Source organism: Symphalangus syndactylus, chromosome 7 (assembly GCF_028878055.3).
Source record: "Symphalangus syndactylus isolate Jambi chromosome 7, NHGRI_mSymSyn1-v2.1_pri, whole genome shotgun sequence".
Classification (NCBI taxonomy): Eukaryota; Metazoa; Chordata; class Mammalia; order Primates; family Hylobatidae; genus Symphalangus; species Symphalangus syndactylus.
In genome coordinates, this window is record NC_072429.2 from 57354267 (window position 1) to 57379412 (window position 25146).

Consider the following 25146-nt stretch of genomic DNA (forward strand, 5'->3'; position numbering starts at 1 on the left):
TACATTTATTAAAAAGTTTTGGAAGTTGGGTATGAAAGTAAGAAGAAAGTCAATGAAAATAAGAGAAAAGCCTGACCAGCATGGGAAACATAACGCAACTCCATCTCTACAAAAAATTTTAAAAATTAGCTGCATGTGGTGGCATGCATGTGTAGTCCCAGCTACTCAAGAGGCTGAGCTGGGAGGATTGCTTGAGGCCAGGTGTTTGAGGCTGCAGTGAGCCGTGATCATGTCACTACACTCAAGCCTGGGCAACAGAGTAAGACGCTGTCTCAAAACCAAAAAAAAAAAAAAAAAAAAAAAAAAACCCCTCCCCCCAAAAAAAAACAAAAACAAAAGAGGAAAACCTGTAAGACAAAGATTCAAGAAACAACCTCCAAAAGAAATAAGTTAAACTATTTTAAACAGTCCTTTAAATCTGGAACAGGCCATTGGTTCTGGGAGCTCTCCATGTAGAAGTTGGAAGTGGTCAAATTCTTTCTTGGATGTTATGATGTCTTTAAAGGGACCACAGTCTCTCTCAGAAATTGAGGAAAGAAAACGAGCCCTCTGCCCTCCTAGAGGAACACAAACAAGGGTTTTTCTTCTCTTCCTTTCTCATACTGTCCAGCATAAGAAATTATTTTAGATTTCTTTTGCAAGTTTATTGTTGTGTCAAGAAATCAACTGAAGCAAAAACAAAAACAAAAAGCCAGGCTTCTATCAAAATAACGCATGACGAGTTAATCTACAAAACAGACAACTAGGAAACGAATGGCTTACTCAAGTTTCAAAAAACAAAGATTATTTAAGGGACTACTTTAAGAATGGAAGAACAAGTGAATAAACTAAAATAACCTACAGACAATGAAGTGGTTTACGCCTAAAATATCACATAATTATCATTACTGTATTAACCTTTCCTTTTCAAAACCATGTACTTTAGTAGATATCTCCTGAACACATCCAGTGACCCTACAAGTTGCTTAGACAGAATGAGATTCTCTATTCATTGATTCAGTAAAGTTTACCAAACACTGTATTATCAGTCACCAAGCTAAGAATGCAGGATACAAAGCTGCATAAGATATAGATGGATCCTTCTCTCATAATGCTTATTCTGAGAAGGGTAGATAATGTGAACAAAAAGCTATGACAATGGGATCAGAACTACAAGAGAGATATGCACAAAATATTACAGAAGAATAAGTTATTCCGATAGGGGTCAAAAAGGCTTCACCAAAGATCTGACATCTTAGTTGCCTTAAATGGAAAAGAAAGAAAAAAAAAGGCACTTCAAGCAATGCAAGTATTTATGCAAAAGTATAAGGAATGAAAAATATGTTTATTGAAGAATAACAGTAGTCTGGTTCACACTACACAATGCAAAGATGTGTGTTACACAAGGTTATAAGCTAAAAAGAGTAACTTAGTTTATGTAAATCAGTTCTGAATAAGAGACAGTAACTCAGCCGGGTGTGGTGGTGCACGCCTGTAGTCCTAGCTATTCAGGAGACTAAAGTGGGAGGACTGCTTGAGCCCAGGAGTTCGAGGCTGCAGCGAGCTATGATTGTGCCACTGCACTACAGCCTGGGTGACAGAGTGAGACCCTGTCTCAAAACAAGAAGAGAGAAACTCTTTTAATACAGAAGTAGAAAATATTTCTTTTTGGTTGGAGATTATTCATTTTAAATCTCTAGGAAAAAAGGGACTTTGTGTATTTTATTTTCCTCTTTTCCATGCAGTTTTGAGATGCTGCCTGAGAGAATGCAAGTCACAAGCTTTGAGATGCTTTAGGCTCACGTGGGAAATCCCTAAGAAACAGTAAAAGTATGACTCTTCACTGAGGAAGAAGAGGCAAAAAAGCACAAGAACCCAGAGTCGAGTGGACAATTCAAGGACAGGGCAAGACAGAGATGTAGGGTTACCATTTAAGGGACAACTGTGACACATAGGAAGTATCAGGAAACCCAGGTCCCACAGCAGCCTTCAGCAACTTGCTTGGTCTAGGGAATCCAGTCTGTGAGACTGGATGTTCTCTAAGGTTCCTTCTTTCAATGGCTACTACACATGACAAGTGAGAAACTGAGACTGAGTGACTAGAGAAAAATAGGCCACGGGTATATGATGATTAAATCCCCTGTCTTTTATATCTCATTTACTGGTTTAGAGAATATGGTCTTTGACACAACAGGAGACCTTTCAGGTTTTCTCAACTGGGGTTCTGTGAAAAATTACCTCCTAATGCCCTAAAGCAGTGGTTCTCAAAGAGTGATCCCAGGATCCTGGGAATTCCTCAGACTTTAAGGGTCCATGTGGTCCTCCATTTCCCAACTATCTGTGTGAGGCTGGATTTTCTTAATATACTTCAATTAAACAACACACGTAAGGCTCAGTGCAGAAGCAGATATGAGAATCCAGTGTCTTCTATTAAGCAGACAGATATCACTAGTCTCACTAGAAAAATGTAGTTGTTTGTTCTGGAAAACTACAGTGTCCATTACAATTGTATTATTTACCCTAACAAGTAATTCATTAATTTAAAATGAATTAATGATTATTTGATAAGTTTCTCATTTTTAATTTCTAATATGGAAAATATTAATACCTTTAAGCCATATAAGCTAAAGCTCTTTGGGGGTCTTCATTAATTTTTAAAAGTATAAAGCAGTTCTGAAACAAAATGGTTTGAAAATTGCTACCTTAAGGCACCCAATGTATATAATAGAGTAACTTCACTTTTATGCATCTAAGATGGGAGAATAGAGAAAATAGTCACTCAAATCATTTTCTGTATATTGTGGTTCAGATGAGGAATCACCATTAAAAACAATATTGTATGACATATAATAGGTACTCAATGAACAAGGGTATGACAGAATTAGGATACTGGATTAAGAGCAACATGACTTCAAGTTGTTAGGACTAAAACATTTAAAATAATAAGCCTGAAGAATAAGTTATTGTATAATATTGATATTCTTATTTTACTTCCTATGTGTACTTGAGACATGCTGATTGTTTTTCTTAAAAATACAGTTTCTAGAGCATTTCAATTTAGACCACATAACGTGAGCATTCACTCAGATATGCTAACACCAACACCTGGGGTCCATCTATTGAAAACAGTGCATAAGAAAAACCAGTCTATTCCTGCACCACATTTCATCTCATGGCTGCAGGAAGTCAGTGTCTAACAAACCATAACAGGCATATAATAACATTAAAACAAATGTACAATGTACTTTCATAAAGTAACTTTACTGAGATCATACAGTGCACTTTTCCTATACTTACCGTATCCCATATCTGAAGTTTTATCTGTTTCCCATCAATAGTTATCATTCGAGCACCGAACTCTACACCTAAATAGAGTAGGAAATGATTTGTTACAAAATTAGTGGGAATATATCTCACTTTTGAGGATTAAAAACAGAATGTTTACTTCCGAGACATGCTATGCTAGGTAATACACAGATCGACTTTAACAAATGCAGCTCCTATACTTAGAAGATATATATATAAGCTAAGGAAGAGGTGTTAATAAGACATAAGCTAAGAACATAATTAAAATACTAAGATACTGAAATGTGGCAGAGTCAATATTAGAAACCAACTGTGGTCTTCACGTTTTGCAGGCTCAGTAACATAAAAATTAAAAAAGAGATCCGAGAGCCATAATTATTAATCACAAATGTTAAATATTAAAATTTCTTAAAAATTACATTAATATGGTATAAAAATCACTAAAAGGGATAGATATATTTCAATATCATAGTATTGGTTCCAAGCATGAATAATTAGCAAGGAAAGAAATCTCCAAATCTGCCACTAGCTATAACCAATGTTTTAACATACTTCCCAGACAGTGCTCCATGAATACACATGCAGAAATAAGTATACAATTCTGCACAAATGGGAACATATAAATGCTGCTCTGCAATTTGCTTTTTATTTAATAATACATCACAGATATTATTCTGTATCACAAACATCCTTGCAAATCAATAAACATAAAACTATGGCATTATTTTTGATGTCTGCATAATATTATTTTGTGTACAGATAATTTACTAATTTGGTACTTTATTGCTAGAGATTTAGGTTGTTCTCCTATTTTCACTAAATAGTGAATGCTGAAATGAACTTTCTGCATACATTTTTCAACTTACCATAATTTTAGGCAAATTATAAGAAATAGGATTACAGGTCAAAGGGAACACAGACTTCACACTTACAAGTTTACTATTCTGGCTTTTAACTTGCATTTATCATCTTTGGAAAGTACTCATTCAATCATCAAAATAGGAGTAGAAAAATAGGGGATAATTTTAGAAGGGCAAACAAATCTGAAAGTCGTGTATCTCTTACATCAAATCATTACTGCCTAGAGTATGTTCAATCAGTATTTAGATCAGAGTAAGGGTGAAGGGAAGACACACATGGTCCCCAGAAACCAAATGTCATCCTGGCAGAAAAACAACTTCTGGTTTCGCAGAGAAGAGCACACTGCCCAATGTCAGAATTCCAGTTCAGCATCTCCCATAACTCCCCAACTGTGATTAGAAGGGTGAGAAACAAAGGTAATTTGTCCCATGGCATAAAACCTGATGAGCTTTTACTCTACATTATAATACTTATTCCATCCCACAGGCCTAATGAATACCAAGAAACTAAGATGATGTTTATGTTGCTCGGCTCAGAAATACAGGAAAGCTAGAGAAAAGAGATCCAGGAGTCATGATGTATCAGACTGAAAAATGAAAAATTGAAAAATTATGCCACATAAAACCATTACAGTGTTTACATATATATGCATCTACATGTGCATATAGATTCATAACATATCTATATGAATATATATATTCATATCTGTTCTGTGCCACAGGGTGGGGACATACATAAAACCCATTAATGACACGAAAAATGAAATTAGTTGAGGGAAGAAACCAGCTGCTAAGTAAGATACAGATGTTCTTTGAAATACTCAGTACTGAAAAGGAATATACCGAAGCACAAAATTCTACGTGTCAGAGAGATATCAGACAGAGTAGAGGCTTTTTCATGAATCTACTGTTTCTACCTACAAATGAGAAAGAGAGAAAAATTTTATTTTTCCTTCCATTGTCAGGGATGGGCTGGCTTTTAAGCACAATCCAAAACTATCTACATGGCTCATAATGTCAAATTTAACAAAAAACAACTACAAACTAGAAACAGACCCATCAATGCTGCTGATACCAAGGGTGAGCAGGTAAGGAAGGCAAGGCTAGCAACAGCAAGCAGACGCTCCCTCTCTGGAATTGATATCTTGAGCAGACGGCTAAGGATATGGAAACTGACTTGTGACCATTCCATCCGAGCAGATGAGAAGCTAACACAACTGCTCCTGCTGCAGGATAGCTCTTAACAGTTTCTGCTTCCTGGCCTCCAAGATGCTTTTTTCCTGCCCAATTCCAAGACCAAGTTTCCAACTTACTGTAGGTTCCATATATAACTACAGACATTCTAGAATATTCCCTTTGCTTACCTTAGCTAGAATTGGGTTTTAGTATGTTCGTCTCTTTATTCAAATTAAGCAGATCAGCTGGGCCCAGTGGCTCAGTGTGGCCTGTAATCCCACACTTTGAGAGGCTGAGACAGGAGGATCGCTTGAGCCCAGGAATTTGAAACTAGCCCGGACAATATAGGGAGACCCAGTCTCTATGAAAAATTAAAAAATTAGCCAGGTATGGTGGCACGTGCCTGTGGTCCCAGCTACTTGGGAGGCTGAAGTGGGGAAGGATCACTTGAGCCTGGGAACTCCAGGCTGCAGTGAGCCATGATCGTGCCACTGATTTCCAGCCTGGGCAATGGAGTGAAACCTTGTCTGAAAAAACAAAAACAATTAATAAAGTAAGCAGACAGAAGTCATGAAGCTTAAAATCTTTAAACAAAGATTTTGCCTCTAAAAATACATCCAATTTTAAATAAACCTGTTAAGTAAACATCAAGAATGTTTCTGGCCGGGCGCGGTGGCTCACACTTGTAATCCCAGCACTTTGGGAGGCCGAGGCGGGCGGATCACGAGGTCAGGAGATCGAGACCACGGTGAAACCCCGTCTCTACTAAAATACAAAAAAATTAGCCGGGCGTGGTGGCGGGCGCCTGTAGTCCCAGCTACTCGGAGAGGCTGAGGCAGGAGAATGGCGTGAACCCGGGAGGCGGAGCTTGCAGTGAGCCGAGATCGCACCACTGCACTCCAGCCTGGGTGACAGAGCGAGACTCCGTCTCAAAAAAAAAAAAAAAAAAAAAAATCAAGAATGTTTCTAAACCAGGAATATGTCATAATACAATAGACATTTTAACTTCACTTATCAACCAGGTCAGGATGGATAATTTAAAAACAAACAAACAAACAAAAACAAGAAGCAAAGAGACCAGTTAAAAGGCTATTGTATTATATTTAGTCATGAGATTAAAATATGTTGGTGGGAAAAAATACACATCTCAAAAGGAAAAATTGACAAGTGTTGATTACTGAAAAACTATGATTTCTGTTTTCCTATCAAATAAAGCAAAAACAAACACACTTTAATTTCAGCTTCAGAAATATAACTCTTTCCCATTTACCTTCCCATAACTGGGTCCAGTTACCCTTTAATTCTATGTGGCAAATGAAAATACTGAATCCTAGTCTCTTGGAAGCCTCAGAAACAAATATAGAAACCAAAAACTTGATTTCTTCTCTGGAATATTAACATTTTTAAATCATTTTCCTTAGATGTATACATGCTTGAGAATCCCATTTAGAAAGGTTTCCTTCTCTTTTTTTTTTTATGTGATAAATTGTTATTCTCTATGCCTTTGACGCCCTCTTCCCAGATCCATTTTCAATTAACAGCCAATTTGGCTGCTAGATAAATTTCTGTGGAGTCAAAGTCAAGACCTCATTTACCTGACATTGTCAGGGAGTGATGCTTATTTTCTCAGATATGTTATTCACTTCCAACCTTCCACAATCAAATACTCTGAATAGGTACACTTTCTAATTGTCTACAATCGTTATCATCCTTGCATCATTACTGAGCATTCATAATCAATATCTACTAGGTTGTGTGACCCTGGGCAAGTTATTAACCCCCTTCTTTGTCTTAGTTTTCTCATCTGTAAAATGGTATTCATAATACCTATCTCAGGAGATTTTTTTTTAAGATTAAAAGGATGATTACATGTAAAATAGAACAGTGCCTGGCACACAGTAAGTATTTAATATGTCAGGTATAATTATTATTATTCCATATTATGCATTAGAATGTCTAAACTACCATCTGCATGACTAATGATGACAGCCCCTGTGAGAAAGGGCCATCTGTCAGAGCCATGTAATCACCGGTACAGATATGTGCAGAGGCAGAATGTGGCTCCTTACCTAGGTAAGGCTGGGGCATGCCCATTCAGGCCTCCTTGTAATGTCAAGGCTAGAACTTCCAGGCTGCTGAGGTACTAGGTGGGGTGCTAAGCAGAGAGCACAGCTAGGTGTAGAGCAAACAGCCTTCTTTACCAGCATGGTAACATATGGACTCCTATCCCCCATTCCTGTTCCTGGAACCTAGACACTGCAGAAGTTCAAAATGGAGACTTGAGGGAAGGTGGCCTGATTTTTCCTAATTCTAGAAATAAAGGAAAACCAGATACAAAAAGTAATGTCCTCAATTTTCTGTGTAAAACAAAACAGCAAACACCATACTTAATGGTAAAACACTAGAATAATTCAAATTATACTGAGAAAAATAATATTTTCAATTTGGAAATTATTCTAGAGACTGGTCAAAAATTAGGGTAACAAAATTAAGAAACAGATTTTGGCTTAGGAAAAAATTATAACTTACAGATAGGACTAAAGAGTCTACCTAGAACATGCAAAATAATTTAACAATGATGAAAAGAATTTACTTACAAGAGCAACAAAATCTATAAAATCTCAAAACAAACTTAAAAAAGCATAAGGCCTATATGAACAAAACCGTAAAATTTTGCTGAACAGCATTTAAGAAAGTCTAAATAAATGAAGACATATATTATGTGTATAAACAGGTAATCAATGCTGTAAAAACATAAATCATCTCCAAATTAGCCCATATATTGAATAAAATTATTTTCAAATTTAAAACCCTCACTAAAAATATTGCAACTTGGCAAAGTTCCATCTAGAAGAACAAATGCACAAGAATGATCAAGAAAACTTAGGAAAGAAAGAACACCAATTGGTATGAAGTACACTACAAAGTTACAATAACTACCACAGTATGATATTGCCTCATGAAATAGAAAAAAAGATGTGAGAGGCTGAGGCAGGCAGATCACAAGGTCAGGAGATCGAGACCATTCTGGTCAACATGGTAAAACCCTGTCTCTACTAAAATTACAAAAATTAGTTGGGTGTGGTGGTGCGTGCCTGTAATTCCAGCTACTCGGGAGGCTGAGGCACGAGAATTACTTGAACCCAAGAGGTGGAGGTTGCAGTGAGCAGAGATTGCACCACTGCACTCCAGCCTGGCAACTGAATGAGACTCTGTCTCAAAAAAAAAGAAAGAAAGATGAACAAAACATACTTTGGCACCCTCAAACAGGCTTGCTTATATACAGGTGTTTAACGTATTACAAAGGTAACAGGACAAGAATGAATGGCTTATTTAATTAATGGTGTGAGGCCACAAGCTACATAGGGATTAAAGAAAGAGATAGCAGCCATAAAAAAGAATGAAATTGTGTCTTTTGCAGCAGCAGGGATGGAGCTGAAGGCCATTATCCTCAGTGAATTAACTCAAAAAATCAAATACTGCTTGTTTTTGCTTATAAAGTAGGAGCTAAACAATGGGTACACACAGACATAAAGATGGAAATAACAGACACTGGGGATTCCAAAAAAGTGGAGTTTGGGAAGGGGGTAAGGGATGAAAAGTTACCTACTGAGTACCATGTTCACTATTTGGGTAATGGGTATGCTAGAAGCCCATTGTCCACCAGTACACAATATACCCATGTAACAAACATGCACATGTACCCCCATATCTAAAATAAAATTAAAAAAAAAGAAAATGATATACATGACCACATACCAAATAGAAGGCAAATTTATAGTTACAGAAGAATATTTAAGACATTGTATGTAATTTTTGCATAGAGCAAGGCTAGGAAGCCACAATAGATTTGAGTTAAAAAAAAAAAACAACTGGTTATCCCTTAATAATTCAAAGTAGCAAAAAAAAAAAAAAGACAAAGATATATAACAAGTAAAATCAAAGAGAAGATAAATAGTTCTTAAACATATGAAAAATGCTCAGCCTCACTAAAAAAGAATGAAAAAGTAAAATAAAAAATTTTTTGCCTCTAATTTACAAACATTAAAAACTGAATGCGCTGCAGTAGAAGCAAGGATGAGGAGGAATGGGCACTTTGATACATCAGCGGGGAGAGTGCAAATTACAACAGCTTTGTGTGTGTGTTTAGGAATACATTTAAAAGCTTTAGAAGGCACTAACACACACCAAACACACCCCACTCAGTGGCTGCTGGAGGGCCAAAGTTATACAGGGAATTTAACCTTCTCCAGATTTTTACAACATTTTCACAATGATCACACTCTGAGAGGAAAATACTTTCACATTTTAAAAATCAGCTACAGAGGGCCAGGCATGGTGGCTCACGCCTGTAATCCCAGCACTGTGGGAGGCCGAGGCGGGCAGATTATGAGGTCAGGAGATCGAGACCATCCTGGTTAACATGGTGAAACCCCGTCTCTACTAAAAAAAATACAAAAAATTATCTGGGTGTGGTGGCATGTGCCTGTACTCTCAGCTACTCAGGAGGCTGAGGCAGGAGAATCGCTTGAACCCGGGATGTGCAGGTTGCAGTGAGCCAAGATGGCACCACTGCACTCCAACCTGGGCGACAGAGCAAGACTTGGTCTCAGAAAAAAAAAAAAAAAAAAAAAATCAGCTACAGAGACTTTTTGAGAGCTTAATGAGAAGTTCGAGAGGTCTTTTAAACTATTATTCTAGCTTCTTGGCAATGTTGTTCTAGGCAACTCAAATTACTAGAAAACTGAACCCCAAATAAATGAGGTATATTTTAAAACTGATTTCCTGTGGTGAGCCTGATGGAAGAAATGATGCTTCAATTCTATTACTTTGTCCTAAAAGTATACTTTCATTTCCACCAATCATTTCTCGCTTTCCTTCTTTTTTTTTTTTTGAGGCAGGTCTTGCTCTGTTGCCCAGGCTGGAGTGCAGTGGTGCTATCACGGCTCACTGCAGCCTTAAACTCTTGAGCTCAAGCAATCCTTCCGCCTCAGTCTACCAAGTAGCTGGGGCTACAGGTGTGTGCCATCAGGCCTGACTAGTTTTTAAACTTTTTGTAGAGATGGGATCTTGCTTTGTTGCCCTGGCTGGTCTCAAACATGTGGCATCAAGTGATTCTCTTGCCTCTGCCTCCCAAAGTGTTGGGATTATAGGCATGAGCCCAGCAATCATTTCTTATAGGCTGACTGGTTTAAGGAAGTGGGAGAAATAGGTAAGAAGGTGAAATCAACATATAAATGGCCTAGCCGCTAGACTAACATTTGTCAAACTGTCCATTTGTAGGTAGTGAAATAAATATAGTGGGAATTAGTGGGCTGTGCATTATTTGTAAACAACATAACTGAATAGTATAACATACAGGAATGCAAGCATTAAGCCCTGCAATGGCAAGTACAGCTTTATGAAGTTTTCCTCCACTAAGTAGGTAGTATATTTAGCAAATATTTTTAAAGTCCCTAGTACGTACCAGGTGCAGATACAGCAATAAACAAAACAGAGAACCATCTGCTATCATGGACCTTACTTTTTATTGGTGGGGGAAAATCTATTTACTTATATTTACTTGTTTAAAACGTTAAGGAGAACAGTAAATCTAGGTGGGAGGATGGGTATGAATGTGGTATGGGTATGAATATGGGTATGTACATATACACTCATCTTAAGACTTGAGAGGGAAAAATCAGAAACTATTTGGGACATGTTCAGTTTAAGATGTCTATTAGACATCTAAGAGAAGGAGATGTTGAGTAAGTAGCTAGATCTGTATATGGGGGAGGAGGGATAACTGGAATGGGTTCATAAAATAGGTGGAAACTGTAGACAGAAAATATGAACAATTCTTTCTGTGGAATTTTGCTAATATGAGAGAAAAGGATTAAAAGCTGGAAAAGAAAATAGAGACATGAAAAATAACCATCAAAAGGGAAAAAGTAATGATGCCTGAAAGCAAAAAGAACTACTAAAGCAGTGTCCTTCAGTAGGCCCTGACTAAGAACTTAAGTTTACCCACAGCACCAAGGGAAAGGCTTAGTTTATAGGGCACAATGCAGGTAGGTGGGTCAATGCAGTGGTGGAAACCTGTGAAAATCCTCTTCTACTTGCCTCTATTTTCTGAGTAAAACCAAAACCAAGGTTATCAGCTGAGAGTAAAGATAGCAAAGATATCTTGCTTAAAGAGCAAGACAGTATGGTATCGTTCTACAGGAAACTAAAGGGTGAATATAATGGAAATAAAAGTATAATTGTCAGGTAGTACTAAGGATTTACTTGATGTGAGTGTCCAAGAAATTAAAATGAGACTAGTTAGCATGGCTCTGTGCTTTTCTCCAGACATGTCTAGCTGTAAATGTTAGGAATAGATGGCTGGATTTAACCTATGGTTTAGCCACAAGACTATGATACAGCATGAGAGGGACAAGAAAACTGTGGGTGCATGCAGGAATGATTATAAGGGCACAGTAATTAAAGTTGAATCTGGGTAAGGAGGAAAGTAGGAACACGAGAGATGAGAGTGAAAAGATAGTAGAATCAATGGCATAATTCTGATGAGGTAAAAAAATTGTTAGTAATTAGGGACTAAAGAAAGTGAGCAGGAAGGATAGGATACAAAGTCAAATAGTCAAATGCATGAAACTAAATTCTGAAGTGGTTCCAGATACTAGTAATGATGAGTTCTGAGAGAAACTATGGGAGGGAGTAGCTGAAGCAGAGTGGAACCAAGATCATGCGGGGGGGGGCGGGGAGAAGTAAAGCCACTGAGAGGCCAGGATGTGTGCACAAGGCAAAGAACATAAAAGTGTATTTCCAGCTGGGTAATCAATATTTAAAAGTCATTACTCCAGTGCTTTTTAACCTTCAGTGCCCATATGAATCACTTGGTGATCCTGTTAAAATGCAAATTATGATTCAGTAGGTTCCTTAAGCTCCAACGTGATACTGATGCTGCTGCTGGTCCAGTGCAACAGCACATGAACCATCTTTTGAGGAGCAAGGCTCCAGTCTGAACCTTCTGAATTGTGTCCATGAAGCTATCTATAAACTGTTTCTATGACTCAAAGATAGTCAAAGGTTAAAGAATATTTGTATAGAGCCTTTTTAAAACTTTTATGGTCTTTTATTTTCTCTTTTCTATCATTTACTACCTTCTTAGTCATAAACCAACCTTAAATTTTTCACCCTCATTTAGTCATCCAGCAAAAGCAAGTATGCAGCAGAGTCAAGATACTGTCTTACTACTTATTTTACCAAAAATTCTAATGTTCTTTTTAAAAATACGTGATAATAATCTGCTAATTTTTTTATGTCTGAAAAATAAATTGCTGTGATGGGTGTCAAAAATGTTAAGTAGGCCTTGGGCCAATGAAGGCAAAAACATGCATTAACAATACTGCTTCTACTGGCCTGTATTTAGCTTGACTGAATGAATGGTGGTACTGAATACCCTTTCAATGTATATATGCAACTCTACATAAGTTGTAGCGGCAAGAAGCACCCCTTTACTCTTCCTCTTCCAGAGGAAGAGCAACTGGGTCGGCTTTTACTTTAAAAAATGGTTTTCAGTAAAAACAATGTAATTATCATTATCAACAATGAACATTAAGCACCTATCAGTATTCTGAGAACAGTTTTATGATCCTAAATATTCTGTTTGCTTCAGATAAATTTTTTTAAGTATCATTACCTCAAATATCCTGAAACATCTTAAATATTGAGACTCTGCATAGTGAATGTATAGAGTACGTTTATATTCACTTTATAGGATCTAAAATAAAATGTCAATTAAAAAAATAGTTCATGATAGCTACCATCTTCGTTCTATAATAACAGACTGTTGCTAAAGCCATGGCTGGACTATGACCCCAACAAAAAACAATCTATTTATGAATGTATACTCGGTGTAGTTTCCCTTAACACACAGTAGGTAAAAAGATGGGACTTCCTACATTCATCTTTCATAAAATTTACTTTGCCCTTTTAGGAGGACTGATCCTGATTATGAACAATGGATTTCTAACGCATGAGCTACTAAGAATCCATATTGGTGCTGAGCATCATATTGAAACTCTGTGCCTATAAAGTACTTGTTCCTTTCCTGTTAACAGTATTTCTCCACAAGCATGGGTATACAAATCTTACTTCCTTTAAATGGGAGCTATAGTTTGGGATACGGACAGTTGTTCAGAAAAGAACTGTAATAAGCAGAGATGTCAAGCAATGGCATCCTCTGAGAAGAGAAATATTGAGGGTATGATACAGTACTAAGTATTCAGGGAGGAGCAAGCAGCAAAGACTTGACGGCACATAGTGTCTATACGTGTTAGGGAAAAGTAGGAGAGAAAGCAAGAGAGGCAGACTGAGAAGAATCATGAGCTCAGGAGTCAATGGTTTATAAACAAGAGTAGAGAATTGATCATTACAGGGGACAAAAGATAAGGACATGACGACTAGCTAGAATAGCTAGGTGTGAGGGAATTCTGGTAGTGGCTATGTATGACTACTCACCCAGATTGCTCCTACGACTACCAATTTGGAAACCATGTTGTACAAAAGTGATTCTGGGCCCATGAAAAGAGTGGACAGAACAAGAGATAAGTGAGCCTGTACCAAATTGAGCCAATGAACTCTCATCCTTAGGAAACTTCAAATTGAGTTAAAGAGAATCTCTGCTCTCCTGAATGGTATATGGACTTGGGAGCTATGGACAACGGCCATTTCCCAACATGGAGACAGGGAAATCAAAAACAATCGTCAACAGGGAGAGAGAAAAATGAAACAGGCATGAGAAGAGAATGGGAGACAATGAGAGAAGGATGGGAGACTGAGAAACAGAATTTCCCATGTTCCCTCCTTAAGAGCTCTGAGCTCTGGTTCCAGGCTGACCCAGCTGGCTCCCTGCCCTCACGTTGAGACACATCTGAATATTAAAATAATAAATTGTCCTTTTGTTTAAACCCATCTAGGTAAATTCTTGTCATTTACAACCAACTGTAAAAGTTAGGAAGAAAAAAAACGGTATGCCAGTCAGTGTAACCAGAAAAACAAAAACTATACTTAACTACATAGGGCATAGGGAATTCAATGTAGGGACTTGGTTACAGTAAAGAAAGAGCCCCCAAAAACCCAAAGAAGAGATGGGGTATAAACCCAGCAATTACAAACAGCAGGAAGCTGCTACCACCCCTAGGCTGGAAAGACGAGAGGGAAAAAGGTTATCAGAGCTCAGGAACTAGACCACTTGGGCCTGCCAGGCAGGGGCTGGAGCCAGAGGAATGGAGAACACACAGTCAACCCAAGGAGAAAAAGATCCTTGGTTTTTCTTCTCTTTCAGACTCCTATTTCCCAGTGCCTGACATTAGCAAACATAGTGTGAAGCCAATTGGCAGTTTATATGAGTTACAGTTTTCCAAACAATTCTTGGGTCTACTCCTTTATCTCTCCTCATAAGTATAGCCTATGGCAGAGGTGTCTGATCTTTTGGCTTCTCTGGGCAACACTGGAAGAATAACTGTCTTGGGCCACACATAAAATACACTAACACTGACAGGTGATGAGCTTAAAAAAAAAAAATCTCATAGTGTTTCAAGAAAATATATGAATTTGTGTTGGGCCTCATTCAAAACTGTCCTGGGCTACATGCAGGTCGCGGGTTGGACACATTTGGCCTAAGTCAACTTCTGACAGCAGGCTCAGCTCCATCCTCTCCACTTGGTGTGCCATAGTAACACAGAAATTTATACATAAGATTCGAAGAAAAGGAAGAACATTGTTGTTTAGTATCCTATACTAAAAACAACTGTTTCGCCAGTTGTCTTAGAACTGAGTCATGCCTAGAATTGGCTAGTTTCAAACCTATTAAGCAAAGAACAAATCCTATAGAGAGGGCAGCAAAGAGAACTCATTAAACAGGCCAGTGCAGTGGCTCACACCTGTAATCCCAGCACTTTGGGGGAGGCCAAGGCCGGCAAATCGCCTGAGCCCAGGAGTTCGAAACCAGCTTGGGCAACAAGGCAAAACACTGTCTCTACCAAAAACACAAAAAATTAGCCAGGCATGGTAGTGCACGCCTGTAGTCCTAGCTACCTGGGATGCTGAGATGGGAAGATCATGAGCCAGGGATTTGGGGGCTGCAGTGAGCTGTGATTGCACCACTGCACCCCACCCTAGTCTACAAAACGAGACCCTTTCTCAAAAAACAAAACAAAATGTTAAAACAAAGTTATCAGGACCAGCATGAGTTGCCTGTTTTACCCATCATTATTGTATACACTTAAAACTATCAAAAGTAAAACAGAATACAGATAGTCTTAATGACAGTAGTTGCTAACAAAAGATTTCAATATATCCACAAAGTATTATACCTGTAGCTTGGCTGAAAACTATTAATTAATAATGTGATTCATGAGCTCTATCTCTGATTTGGTATTTTAAAAACACAGAACATAAAGGATCAACATGCTATACACAGTAAATTAATGATGTCAGCAGAAAAGAGCAGTCAGTGGCTAAAAAGATTCATTAAGCAATTCGTTGTAAAGAATGACGAAGATTTCCAGTTATCTCTTGTCTTCATATTTGACTAATTTCTAGTTGTTAATGGGCTACAGCCACAGAAGAATAATCCAGCTAGATTCTTCAGCTTTCAGAATATAATTTTTAAACAAATAAAAACCCGAAATAGTAAGATTACCTAAAGTTTTTAGCTTTTCACTCATCTTAATTTTTTCCTTTGCATATTAATACAATGGAAATATCACTATTTTAAATAATAACAGCTAATATTTGTTGACTATTTCTTACCAGTAACTATTTCATTTACTCTTTACAACTGAGGAAAACACAAAATGCCCAGTGGTATTTTTTCTTAGTTAATAATTATGGGAAAGTCTAGAGCACTTTCCACATTGCCAGGCACTTCAATGCTTTACATTTACTAACTCACTGCTCACAGTAACTTTATGTGATTGGTACTACTACTCTCATTGAACAGAAAGAGAAACTGAGACATGAAATGGGGAAGTGGCTTGCACAGCAAGTTAGTAGCAGAGACTTGATTTAACTTCCAGCAAGCTGAGTCAAAGTTTCTGCTCTTACCATGCTTGGATACTGTCTCTTAATTGTTTCATCGTTAATTACAATTGAAATCTTAAAAACTACTGTCTTTAAGCATGCTAACCACTTCTACAAAGTTGGGTAATATTTATTTTTACTACACATATTTTTTAAAAAGTGACAGAGACTAAACGGTATAACAACAAATCCAGTTTCACTGATTTTCGCATCATCACTAGTAGAATGGACCTTCTAGCATTTTCCATTTAAACTATCCAAAACTTTTAATGCTTCTCATCCCTTTTATAAAACTTACCAATAGTAAGGTCATGCACTGGCTGAAACCTCTTGTCTGTAAACTGTAGCAATAAGCATGATTTACCAACACCTGAAAGTTAAAAAAAAAAAAAAAAAAGAGACAAAATTAAGATACTTTACAAAAAGGACATGGAAAAGAGGCAGCCAGGGTTTCTGGTGCACTGTGAATAATCTATCATGATTTACTCAGTACTCTAATTTCTTGCAAAATAAGAGGACTAACGATTTAGGTGGAAGCTGTAATCCAATCTAAAGTACATTTTCACCCTTTCTTACACATTCAATATTTCAATGTGAAAGATAAATGTGGCAGCTAAACTCACAGACGACAACTAACCAGGTCCTTCTGGTAGCCTCTACTACAGTACTGTTTTTGTGCAGTTTGGTTTTTTGTGTAACAGTGAAAATATTTAAAGCATAGTAATAGTTCACTTTATCATACTCCCTTATGAACAAACAAATAAGCCAGCAATAAGTGTCTGAGATCTACTTTTCTGGGAAAAGCTCCTTGCTCTGTTTTCTCGCTAATTCATTCCACAAGCGAATGGAATCTGAATTGCATTCCTTCACTCTATTAAAATTGACTCCATTATGGTCATGAATAACTTCCACATTTCTAAATTCAAAGGAAAATTTTCTATATTCATCCTACTTGCCCTCTAAAGAAAATTGGATACTGAATACCATACCCCCTTCTTACTCATTTTCAAGTCCTCTAAGAAACATTTCCTCATCCTCATACTAGACAAAGGCTGCTTAATTGATAGCATCCTGCACTTCTACAAAATACTAAAAGCAGTCACCATTCATTCATTCATTCACTCACTTACTCAAAGTCTTTATTGAATGCTAAGTATCACTGCACTAGGACTTGAAAATACGGTAGTGTGAAAAACCAACATGGTTCCTGTGTATGGAGCTTACAGTCTAGTACAACAGGTAGAGACATTAAACAAAATGAATACTGAAATAATATAAATATGAATAATTTGAAATAATTATAATGACTGATTTGAAAGAAAATAAAGTGCTATGAGAAACGGTAACAAACTTGGTGCTGTGGCTCAAGCCTGTAATCCGAGCACTTTGGGAGGCCAAGGTAGGCCTTGAGCCCAGGAGTTCAAGACCAGCATGGGCAACATAGGGAGACAGTCTTTTAAAACAAAAAAAAAGACAAAATAAATAAATAAATAAATAAAGATGGGTGTGGTGGTGCGCATCTGTAGTTCCAGTTACTTGAGAGACTGAGGTGGGAGGATAGTCTAAACCCAGGAGTTCAAGGGTGCTACGATCACACCACTGCCCTCCAGGGTAGGTAACAAAGTGAGACTCTGTCTCAAAAAACAAACAAATGATACTTAATTTAGACAAAAGGAATGAAGAAAATCTTTTGTTTGTTTGTGTTTTTTTTTTTTTTTTTTTTGAGATGGAGTTTTGCTCTGTCACCCAGGCTGGAGTGCAGAGGCATGATCTCAGCTCACTGCAACCTCCGCCTCCCAGGTTCAAGCAATTCTCCTGCCTCAGCCTCCCAAGTAGTTGGCATTATAGGTGCACACCACCATGCCCGATTAATTTTTGTATCTTTAGTAGAGACAGGGTGTCACTATGTTGGCCAGGCTGGTCTCAAACTCCTGACCTCAGGTGATCCATCCCCCTCAGCGTCCCAAAATGCTGGGATTACAGTCATGAGCCACCATGCCCGGCTGGGATGGAGAAAATCTTTCTGAAGAAACGACAGTGAAAAGAAACTGGAATTTCATAACATGTGATCTTACAGTTTCCTTCTTTGTTCTATTACAAAAGGCCCAAAGTCAAACTCATTTTATCCAATTTTTAACTCTTTTGAACAGACTTTCAGGTGTAGGACAGAAGACAAAAGAACAGTTTTTCTAAGTTAAAAGAGTTGGTTATCAAGCATACCAAAGGAATTTGCTCTATGTCCAAAACCCAGCATGAAAGAAAAATTATCTTTTAAAAGGCGTGAAAGTTCAAAATAGGTGAGCAATTATTTAACATCCCCGATTTTTTCATGTGGTATAGAAAAAATATATATAGTTAGAAATCACAAGTTTTCTTGAGGGACTTCAAGAATCATCTAAGAGTTTGGTAATCATTTAAGTGATAGAATAACCAGAAAACCCTTTCCCACCTCACAAGAGAGAATATGTATCACTCTAGTAATACTAATCTCATTCTGACTAAGTGTTGGTTAAATACAGAAAATGCTTATTTCTTTGGTTCCTCATTTTCAGGATTCCATATTCTTCTTCTTCCTCTTTTTTTTTTTTTTTTTTAATTAAAAAGAGGTAGGGTCTCATTATGTTGCCCAGGCTGGCCACAAACTCTTGAGCTCAGGAGATCCTACCACCTTAGCCTCTCAGGTAGCTGGGACTACAGGCATGTGCCACTACATCTAGTTTCCGAGTTCTTAAAAATTTTTTTTAAAATTTTAATTGACACATAATTGTACTTATTTATGAGACAGTGATATTTCCATACATGTATACAATGTGTAATGATCAACCAGGGTAATCATCATATCTGTTCACCTCAAACATTTATCATTTCTTTGTTATGTTGGTAGCATTCAAAAATCCTCTCTTATAGCTATTTGAAAATATACAAGAAGTTATTAATCATAGTCACCCTATAGTACTATAGGAGAACTTATTCCTGCTGTAATTTTGTACCTATTACCCAACCACTCCCTATCCTCACCTTTCCCCTACCCTTCCCAGCCTCTAATACCCACAATTCTACTTTCTGCCTTTATGAGCTCAACTTTTTAAGCTATTACTTATTGTGGATATGAGAACATGCAGTATGTACTTTTCTGTACCTGACTTATTTCACTTTACATAACGTCCTGCAGTCTCACCCATGTTGCCACAAATGACAGGATTTCATCCTTTTTTATAGTTGAATAGTATTCCATCATGTATATTTACCACATTTTCATTATCCATTCATCTACTGGTGGACACTTAGGTTGATTCTATATCTTGGCTACTGCGAATAGTGCTGCAACAAACACGGGAGTACAGATATTAACACTACTTTGATATAATGATTTATTTTCCTTTGGATAAATACCCAGTAGTGGGACTGCTGGATCATACGGTAGTTTTATTTTTAGTTCTTGGAGGAATCTTGATATGGTTTCTCTTAGTGACTATAATTTAAATTCCCACCAACAGTGTATAAGAATTCTCTTTTCTCTGAATCCTCACCAGCATGTTCTTTTTTGTCTTTTTGATAATAGCCATTCTAACTAAGATGAGATGTTATCTCACTGCGGTATTGGTTTGCATTTCCCTCACGATTAGTGATGTTGAGCATTTTTTCATATACTTGATGGCCATTTGTGTGTCTTCTTTAGAGAAATGTCCATTCAGATCCTTCCCTCATTTTTAAATCAGACTTTTTTTTTTTTACTGTTGAGTTCCTTGTATATGAATCCCTTGTAAGATACATAGTTTGCAAATATTTTATCCCATTCTAAAAGTTGTGTTTTCACTCTATTGATTGTTTCCTTTGCTATGTAGGATTTTAGTTTGATATAATCCCATTTGTCTATTTTTGCTTTTGTTGCCTTTTTGTTTGCTTTTTGTGCTTTTTAAGACTTATCCATAATATCTTTGCCTAGACCAATGTCCTGAAGCATTTTCCCAATATTTTCTTCTAGTAGTTTTATAGTTTTGGGTCTAGTTTTGAAAGACCAAAGTCTTTCATCCACTTTGAGCTGATTTTTCTATATGGTGAGAGACAGAGGTCTAATTTATTCCTGCACATGGCTATCTAGTTTTCCCAGCACAATTTATTGAAGACAAATACATTTGTGCCCATAAACTATATCTATATAATGTATCTGCCTACAACCTCCTTGAAAATAATCTCTTCTGGCTTTGTCAGGCTACAATTACCTCCTTGATGTCTTAATTCTATGACAACCAAATCCTCTTCTTCCATATAACCCTGAAAATACTGGAGGTAATCCTTAACACTCTCCACTCTGCCTTTCATTACTTTTCACTTGAGAGGATGAATCCAGTCCCGTGGCCTCAACCTATTTCTTTTTTCTTTTTTTTTTTGAGATGGAGTCTCACTCTGTCGCCCAGGCTGGAGTACAGTGGCACGATCTCGGCTCACTGTAACTTCCGCCTTCCGGGTTCAAGCAATTCTCCTGCCTCAGCCTCCTGAGTAGCTGGGACTACCAGCGTATACCACCATGCCCAGCTAATTTTTTGTATTTTAGTAGTAACAGGGTTTCACCAAGTTGTCAGGCTGGTCCTCAACCTACTTCTATAAATTAGTCAGTGATTATCAAATCCACCACCTTAACTTCACTCCACTTATTTCCAACTGCCTACTAAACATTTACACTTCAATACCTTCAGCTCCAAAACTCAAACTTCCGGAACTGAATTCATTCTTTTTCATTCTCTTGTTCATCATCCTCCCAGTCAACCTGTGATTCACCCTACCCATGACAGAAAAGACCAAAACACAGCTTCTCCTTCAGTATTTCCTAATCTCTGGAATTGTTTCCCAATGGATCATACTTAAAAGAAACTTGGAATCATCCTTAATTACTCCTCTTCTTTCATCATCCAGCTCTAATGGTTCACCAATCTCATCAATTCTCTCTGAAAGTCTTCATAAATTCCATGCTCTACCCTCCTCTGAATCATCAGTGCTCTAGTTCTGGTTCTCACTAAGAACCAGATCTTTCTGCCTTCAGCCTTTCTAGCCTATTTTGTAAACCACTGTGAAAATGTTTGCTAAAATGCAGATACAATTAACTCACTCTCATGTCACACTGACTAAAATATAAAAACTCAAGCTCTTCAAAATAGTACATGAGGTCCTTTTTGAGCTGAAAATTATTACTCTAAGAGATTAATACTACGACAACACAGTGTAAAGACTCTATAGTTAGCAACAACAAACCATTGTCCCCTGAAATGATATCATATCTTTTTGCTGGTACCTTTTACAAAGGAACTTTTCACTCCCTGGCAAATTTAAATTCATGCTTTAAGACTTAACTCAAAGCTTCATATACCCTCTTTGGTAGAACATTCTTGTTCCAAAGATTCTACCAATCCCCAAGCAAAACTAATGGTTTAGCCCCCACAATCATATACGCCAATGAATCAATCAATTTCAGCCTTGGGCTCCCATAATACTTTATATATGCCTCAAAACCCTGATTAGAATCCCAGCTCTGTCACTTATTAGCTGTAACACAGGGTACTTGACCTTTCTGAGTCTCAGAATCCTTATCTATAAAATGGAGGAAATCTCTACACCTCAATGAACTGTTATAATAAGCAAATGAAATATATAGATATAAAAGGGACCCTGTACAGTACTGGTTACCTGAGTGTGTCCAGTTTATAACAATTATTTGAGTTATACACTTAGGATATATGCATTTTTCTGTGTGCACAATATACTTCAATAAAAATGAAAACAACAAATGACGGTCTTTTTGATGCATCAATTTGGCTAGGCCCTACCCTAGCTATGCAATCAAACACTAATCTAGGCGTTGCTGTGAAGGCATCATAAACGTAATAAAAATCCATAATCAGCTGACTTTAAGTGCGACAGGGGCTTCCCAGAGAGAAGAAATAATTCCACCTGTGGACAGCAACTTTAGCCATACCTGTGGGTTACAGCCTGTCCTGAGGATTTCAGACTTGCTTGCCCAGCCCCCACAATCACATAAACCAAATAAACAATCAATTTCAATTTCAACTCCCATCTCTATCTGTCTAATCACATGCACACATATATCCTACTGGTTCTGCTTCTCCAGTTGGACACTGACTTTTTTCCCTTTTTCTTTTTTCAACCCCTATCTTATTATCCCAGATACTGAATCTCACAAACAACCATCACCTCTCAAAAAGCACAGTGTGTAGAACAGGAAGGCCCCCAAATAAAGCTATTATTTTTGTTAATTGTATCATGCTTTATAGGCTCTCCCATAAAAGAACGTGACCCCCAGCTCCATTAGGACAGAAATCACTTGCAAGAGTGTGTCCCTAGCACACAGCAGGTACAAAGCAAGCCTCTGTCTGTCCTCAAACCTTTCTTACTAGAAAACTTGTCTAAGTTGTTGACTGATAACAGAGAGAAAATTTGCATATACAGCTAATTCTGAATTTTCCTCGCTACCTCATGGGAGGGGTTTAACCAACTGTGTAACTTTCCATATATCATTTCATCTTTTTGGACATAATTTTACTATATGCACAGAGAATCAGAGAATTGAGCCAGACAATCATCAAGTTTCTTTCTAACTCTACTAATTGGCCTTGATGATTTATTACTTAGAGCTTTAAAATTTTAATAATGTTTTATTTTCATGGATAAATTTAAAGTTAACATCTGAGTATCTGTTTAGAAATGGAAAACAATGAATCCATCATATCACAAAGTATAGTAATATGAAGAAAATATAGAGAATTTTTTTCCCTATAACTTATAAAAGTGATAGGTCACTGAGCATGGTGGCTCACACCTGTAATCCCAGCACTTTAGGAGGCTGAGGCAGGAGGATCACTTGAGGCCAGGAGTTCTAGACCAGCCTGGGTAACATAGCGAGACCCCATAGGTGTAAAAAAATTTAAAAATTAGGTCGGGCGTGGTGGCTCATGCCTGTAATCCCAGCACTTTGAGAGGCTGAGGCGGGTGGATCACGAGGTCAGGAGTTCGAGACCAGCCTGGCCAACACGGTGAAACCCTGTCTCTACTAAAAATACAAAAATTAGCTGGGTATGGTGGCAGGCACCTGTAATCCCAGTTACCAGGGAGGCTGAGGCAGGAGAATCGCTTGAACCCAGTAGGCGGAGGTTGCAGTGAGCTGAAATTGCGCCACTGCATGCCAGCCTGGGCAACAAAAGCGAAACTCTATCTTAAAAAAAAAAAAAAAAAGAAAGAAAAAAAAAAAATCCCAGCTACTCAAGAGGCTGAGGCATGAGAATCGCTTAAACCCGAGAAGTGGAAGCTGCAGTGAGCCAAGATCGTGCCACTGCACTCCAGCCTGGGCGACATAGCGAGACTCTGTCTCAAAAAAAAAAAAAAAAAAAAAAAAAAAAAAAAGCAAGGCGTGGTAGCACATCTTGTAGTCCTAGCTACTCAAGAGGCTAAGGAGAGAGGATTGCTTGAGCCTAGGAGTTTGAGGTTGCAGTGAGCTATGACTGAGCCATTGCATTCCAGCCTGAGTGACAAGCAAGACCCTGTCTCTAAAATAAAATAAAAATAGTAAAAATAAAAGATCAAAATCTGAAGTACAGTTTCTACTGAATGTCACTTTTGCACCACTGTAAAGTTGAAAAATTGCTAAGTCAAACCATCAAAAGACAGAGACCATCTGTAGTTATCTTTTTAGTGTCTCAGTTTCCTAACCTGTAAGAAGTAGGTTAATAATACCTATCTAATAGGATACTTGAGAACATTAAATAAGTTAATCAACTCTAAGTCTTAAAACAGTGTCTGGCACATAGTAAAGTTTCAAAAAAGAATTCAACAAATGTCTGTTGCTACATCAATAGTAAACCACTATTACTATGTCTGTTTACACTTTAAGCTCCCTAAAAGCATGAACCATGATCTATTCATTTTCAGCATTAGCCACATGTATCTCCAGTGCAAAGACAAAGGCTCACAAACTTTGTGGAATGGGGTGAAAGACTATAAACTTGTTTTTTTCCCAACATGTGTGCACAAATGTGTATGTGTATACGGAAGAGGGAGAGAAATAGAGATAATCAGTTGCAGGGTGTTAAATGCTATGGTAAAAAGAAAAAGCAGAGCAGGGCAAGGATATAGGACCTGAAATGCTGGGGTGGAGGGAAGGAGGAAGATGTGTTATTAAACCAGGTAGTCCCTCATGGAGAAGGTGAGATTTAAATGAAGGTTTAAAGGAGGTGAGGAAATAGGCCAGTGGATCACTGAGAGAAGAGTATTATTCCACACCAAGGAAACAGTTAAGAAGAAAAGTTCTAAGGTGGCACATTTTAGAGAAACTGCAATGAGGCCAATGTGGCTAAAGCACAGGAGGCAGGGAGAGTCATGCCCCTAGGAACTAGGATATAGGAATGACAGGGGCCTAATCACACAGAACCTAAAGAGCTCTGTAAGTTTATTGAGATAAAATAGGGGATTCGCTGGAGAGTTTTCAGCAGAGAAGTAATATAATTTTACTTAAATTCTAAAAGGCCTACTGGCTGCTACAATGAGAACAAACTTACAAGTAGAAGCAGATGAGAGTAGAAGCAAAGAAGGCAGGTGTGGTGGCTCATGCCTTCCCTAGCACTTTGGGAGGCCAAGGCAGGTGGACTACTTGAGCCCAGGAGTTCAAGACCAGCCTGGACTACATGTCTCTACAAAAAAAATACACAAAACTTAGCCAGGCATGGTGGTGTACACCTTAGTCCCAGCTACG

At 37.7% G+C, this 25146-nt stretch overlaps 1 protein-coding gene across 1 annotated transcript in view; it reads right to left on the minus strand.

The window, feature by feature from the left end:
* Positions 1 to 25146, minus strand: part of RAB2A (RAB2A, member RAS oncogene family) — an 89498-nt gene that overhangs the window by 46865 nt on the left and 17487 nt on the right. The window contains exons 2-3 of the mRNA XM_055286316.2: positions 16687 to 16758; positions 3277 to 3344 (exon numbers count right to left, since the gene is read on the minus strand). Of these exons, the coding sequence (XP_055142291.1) occupies positions 3277 to 3344; positions 16687 to 16758 (140 nt within the window). The remainder of the gene's footprint in view (positions 1 to 3276; positions 3345 to 16686; positions 16759 to 25146) is intronic.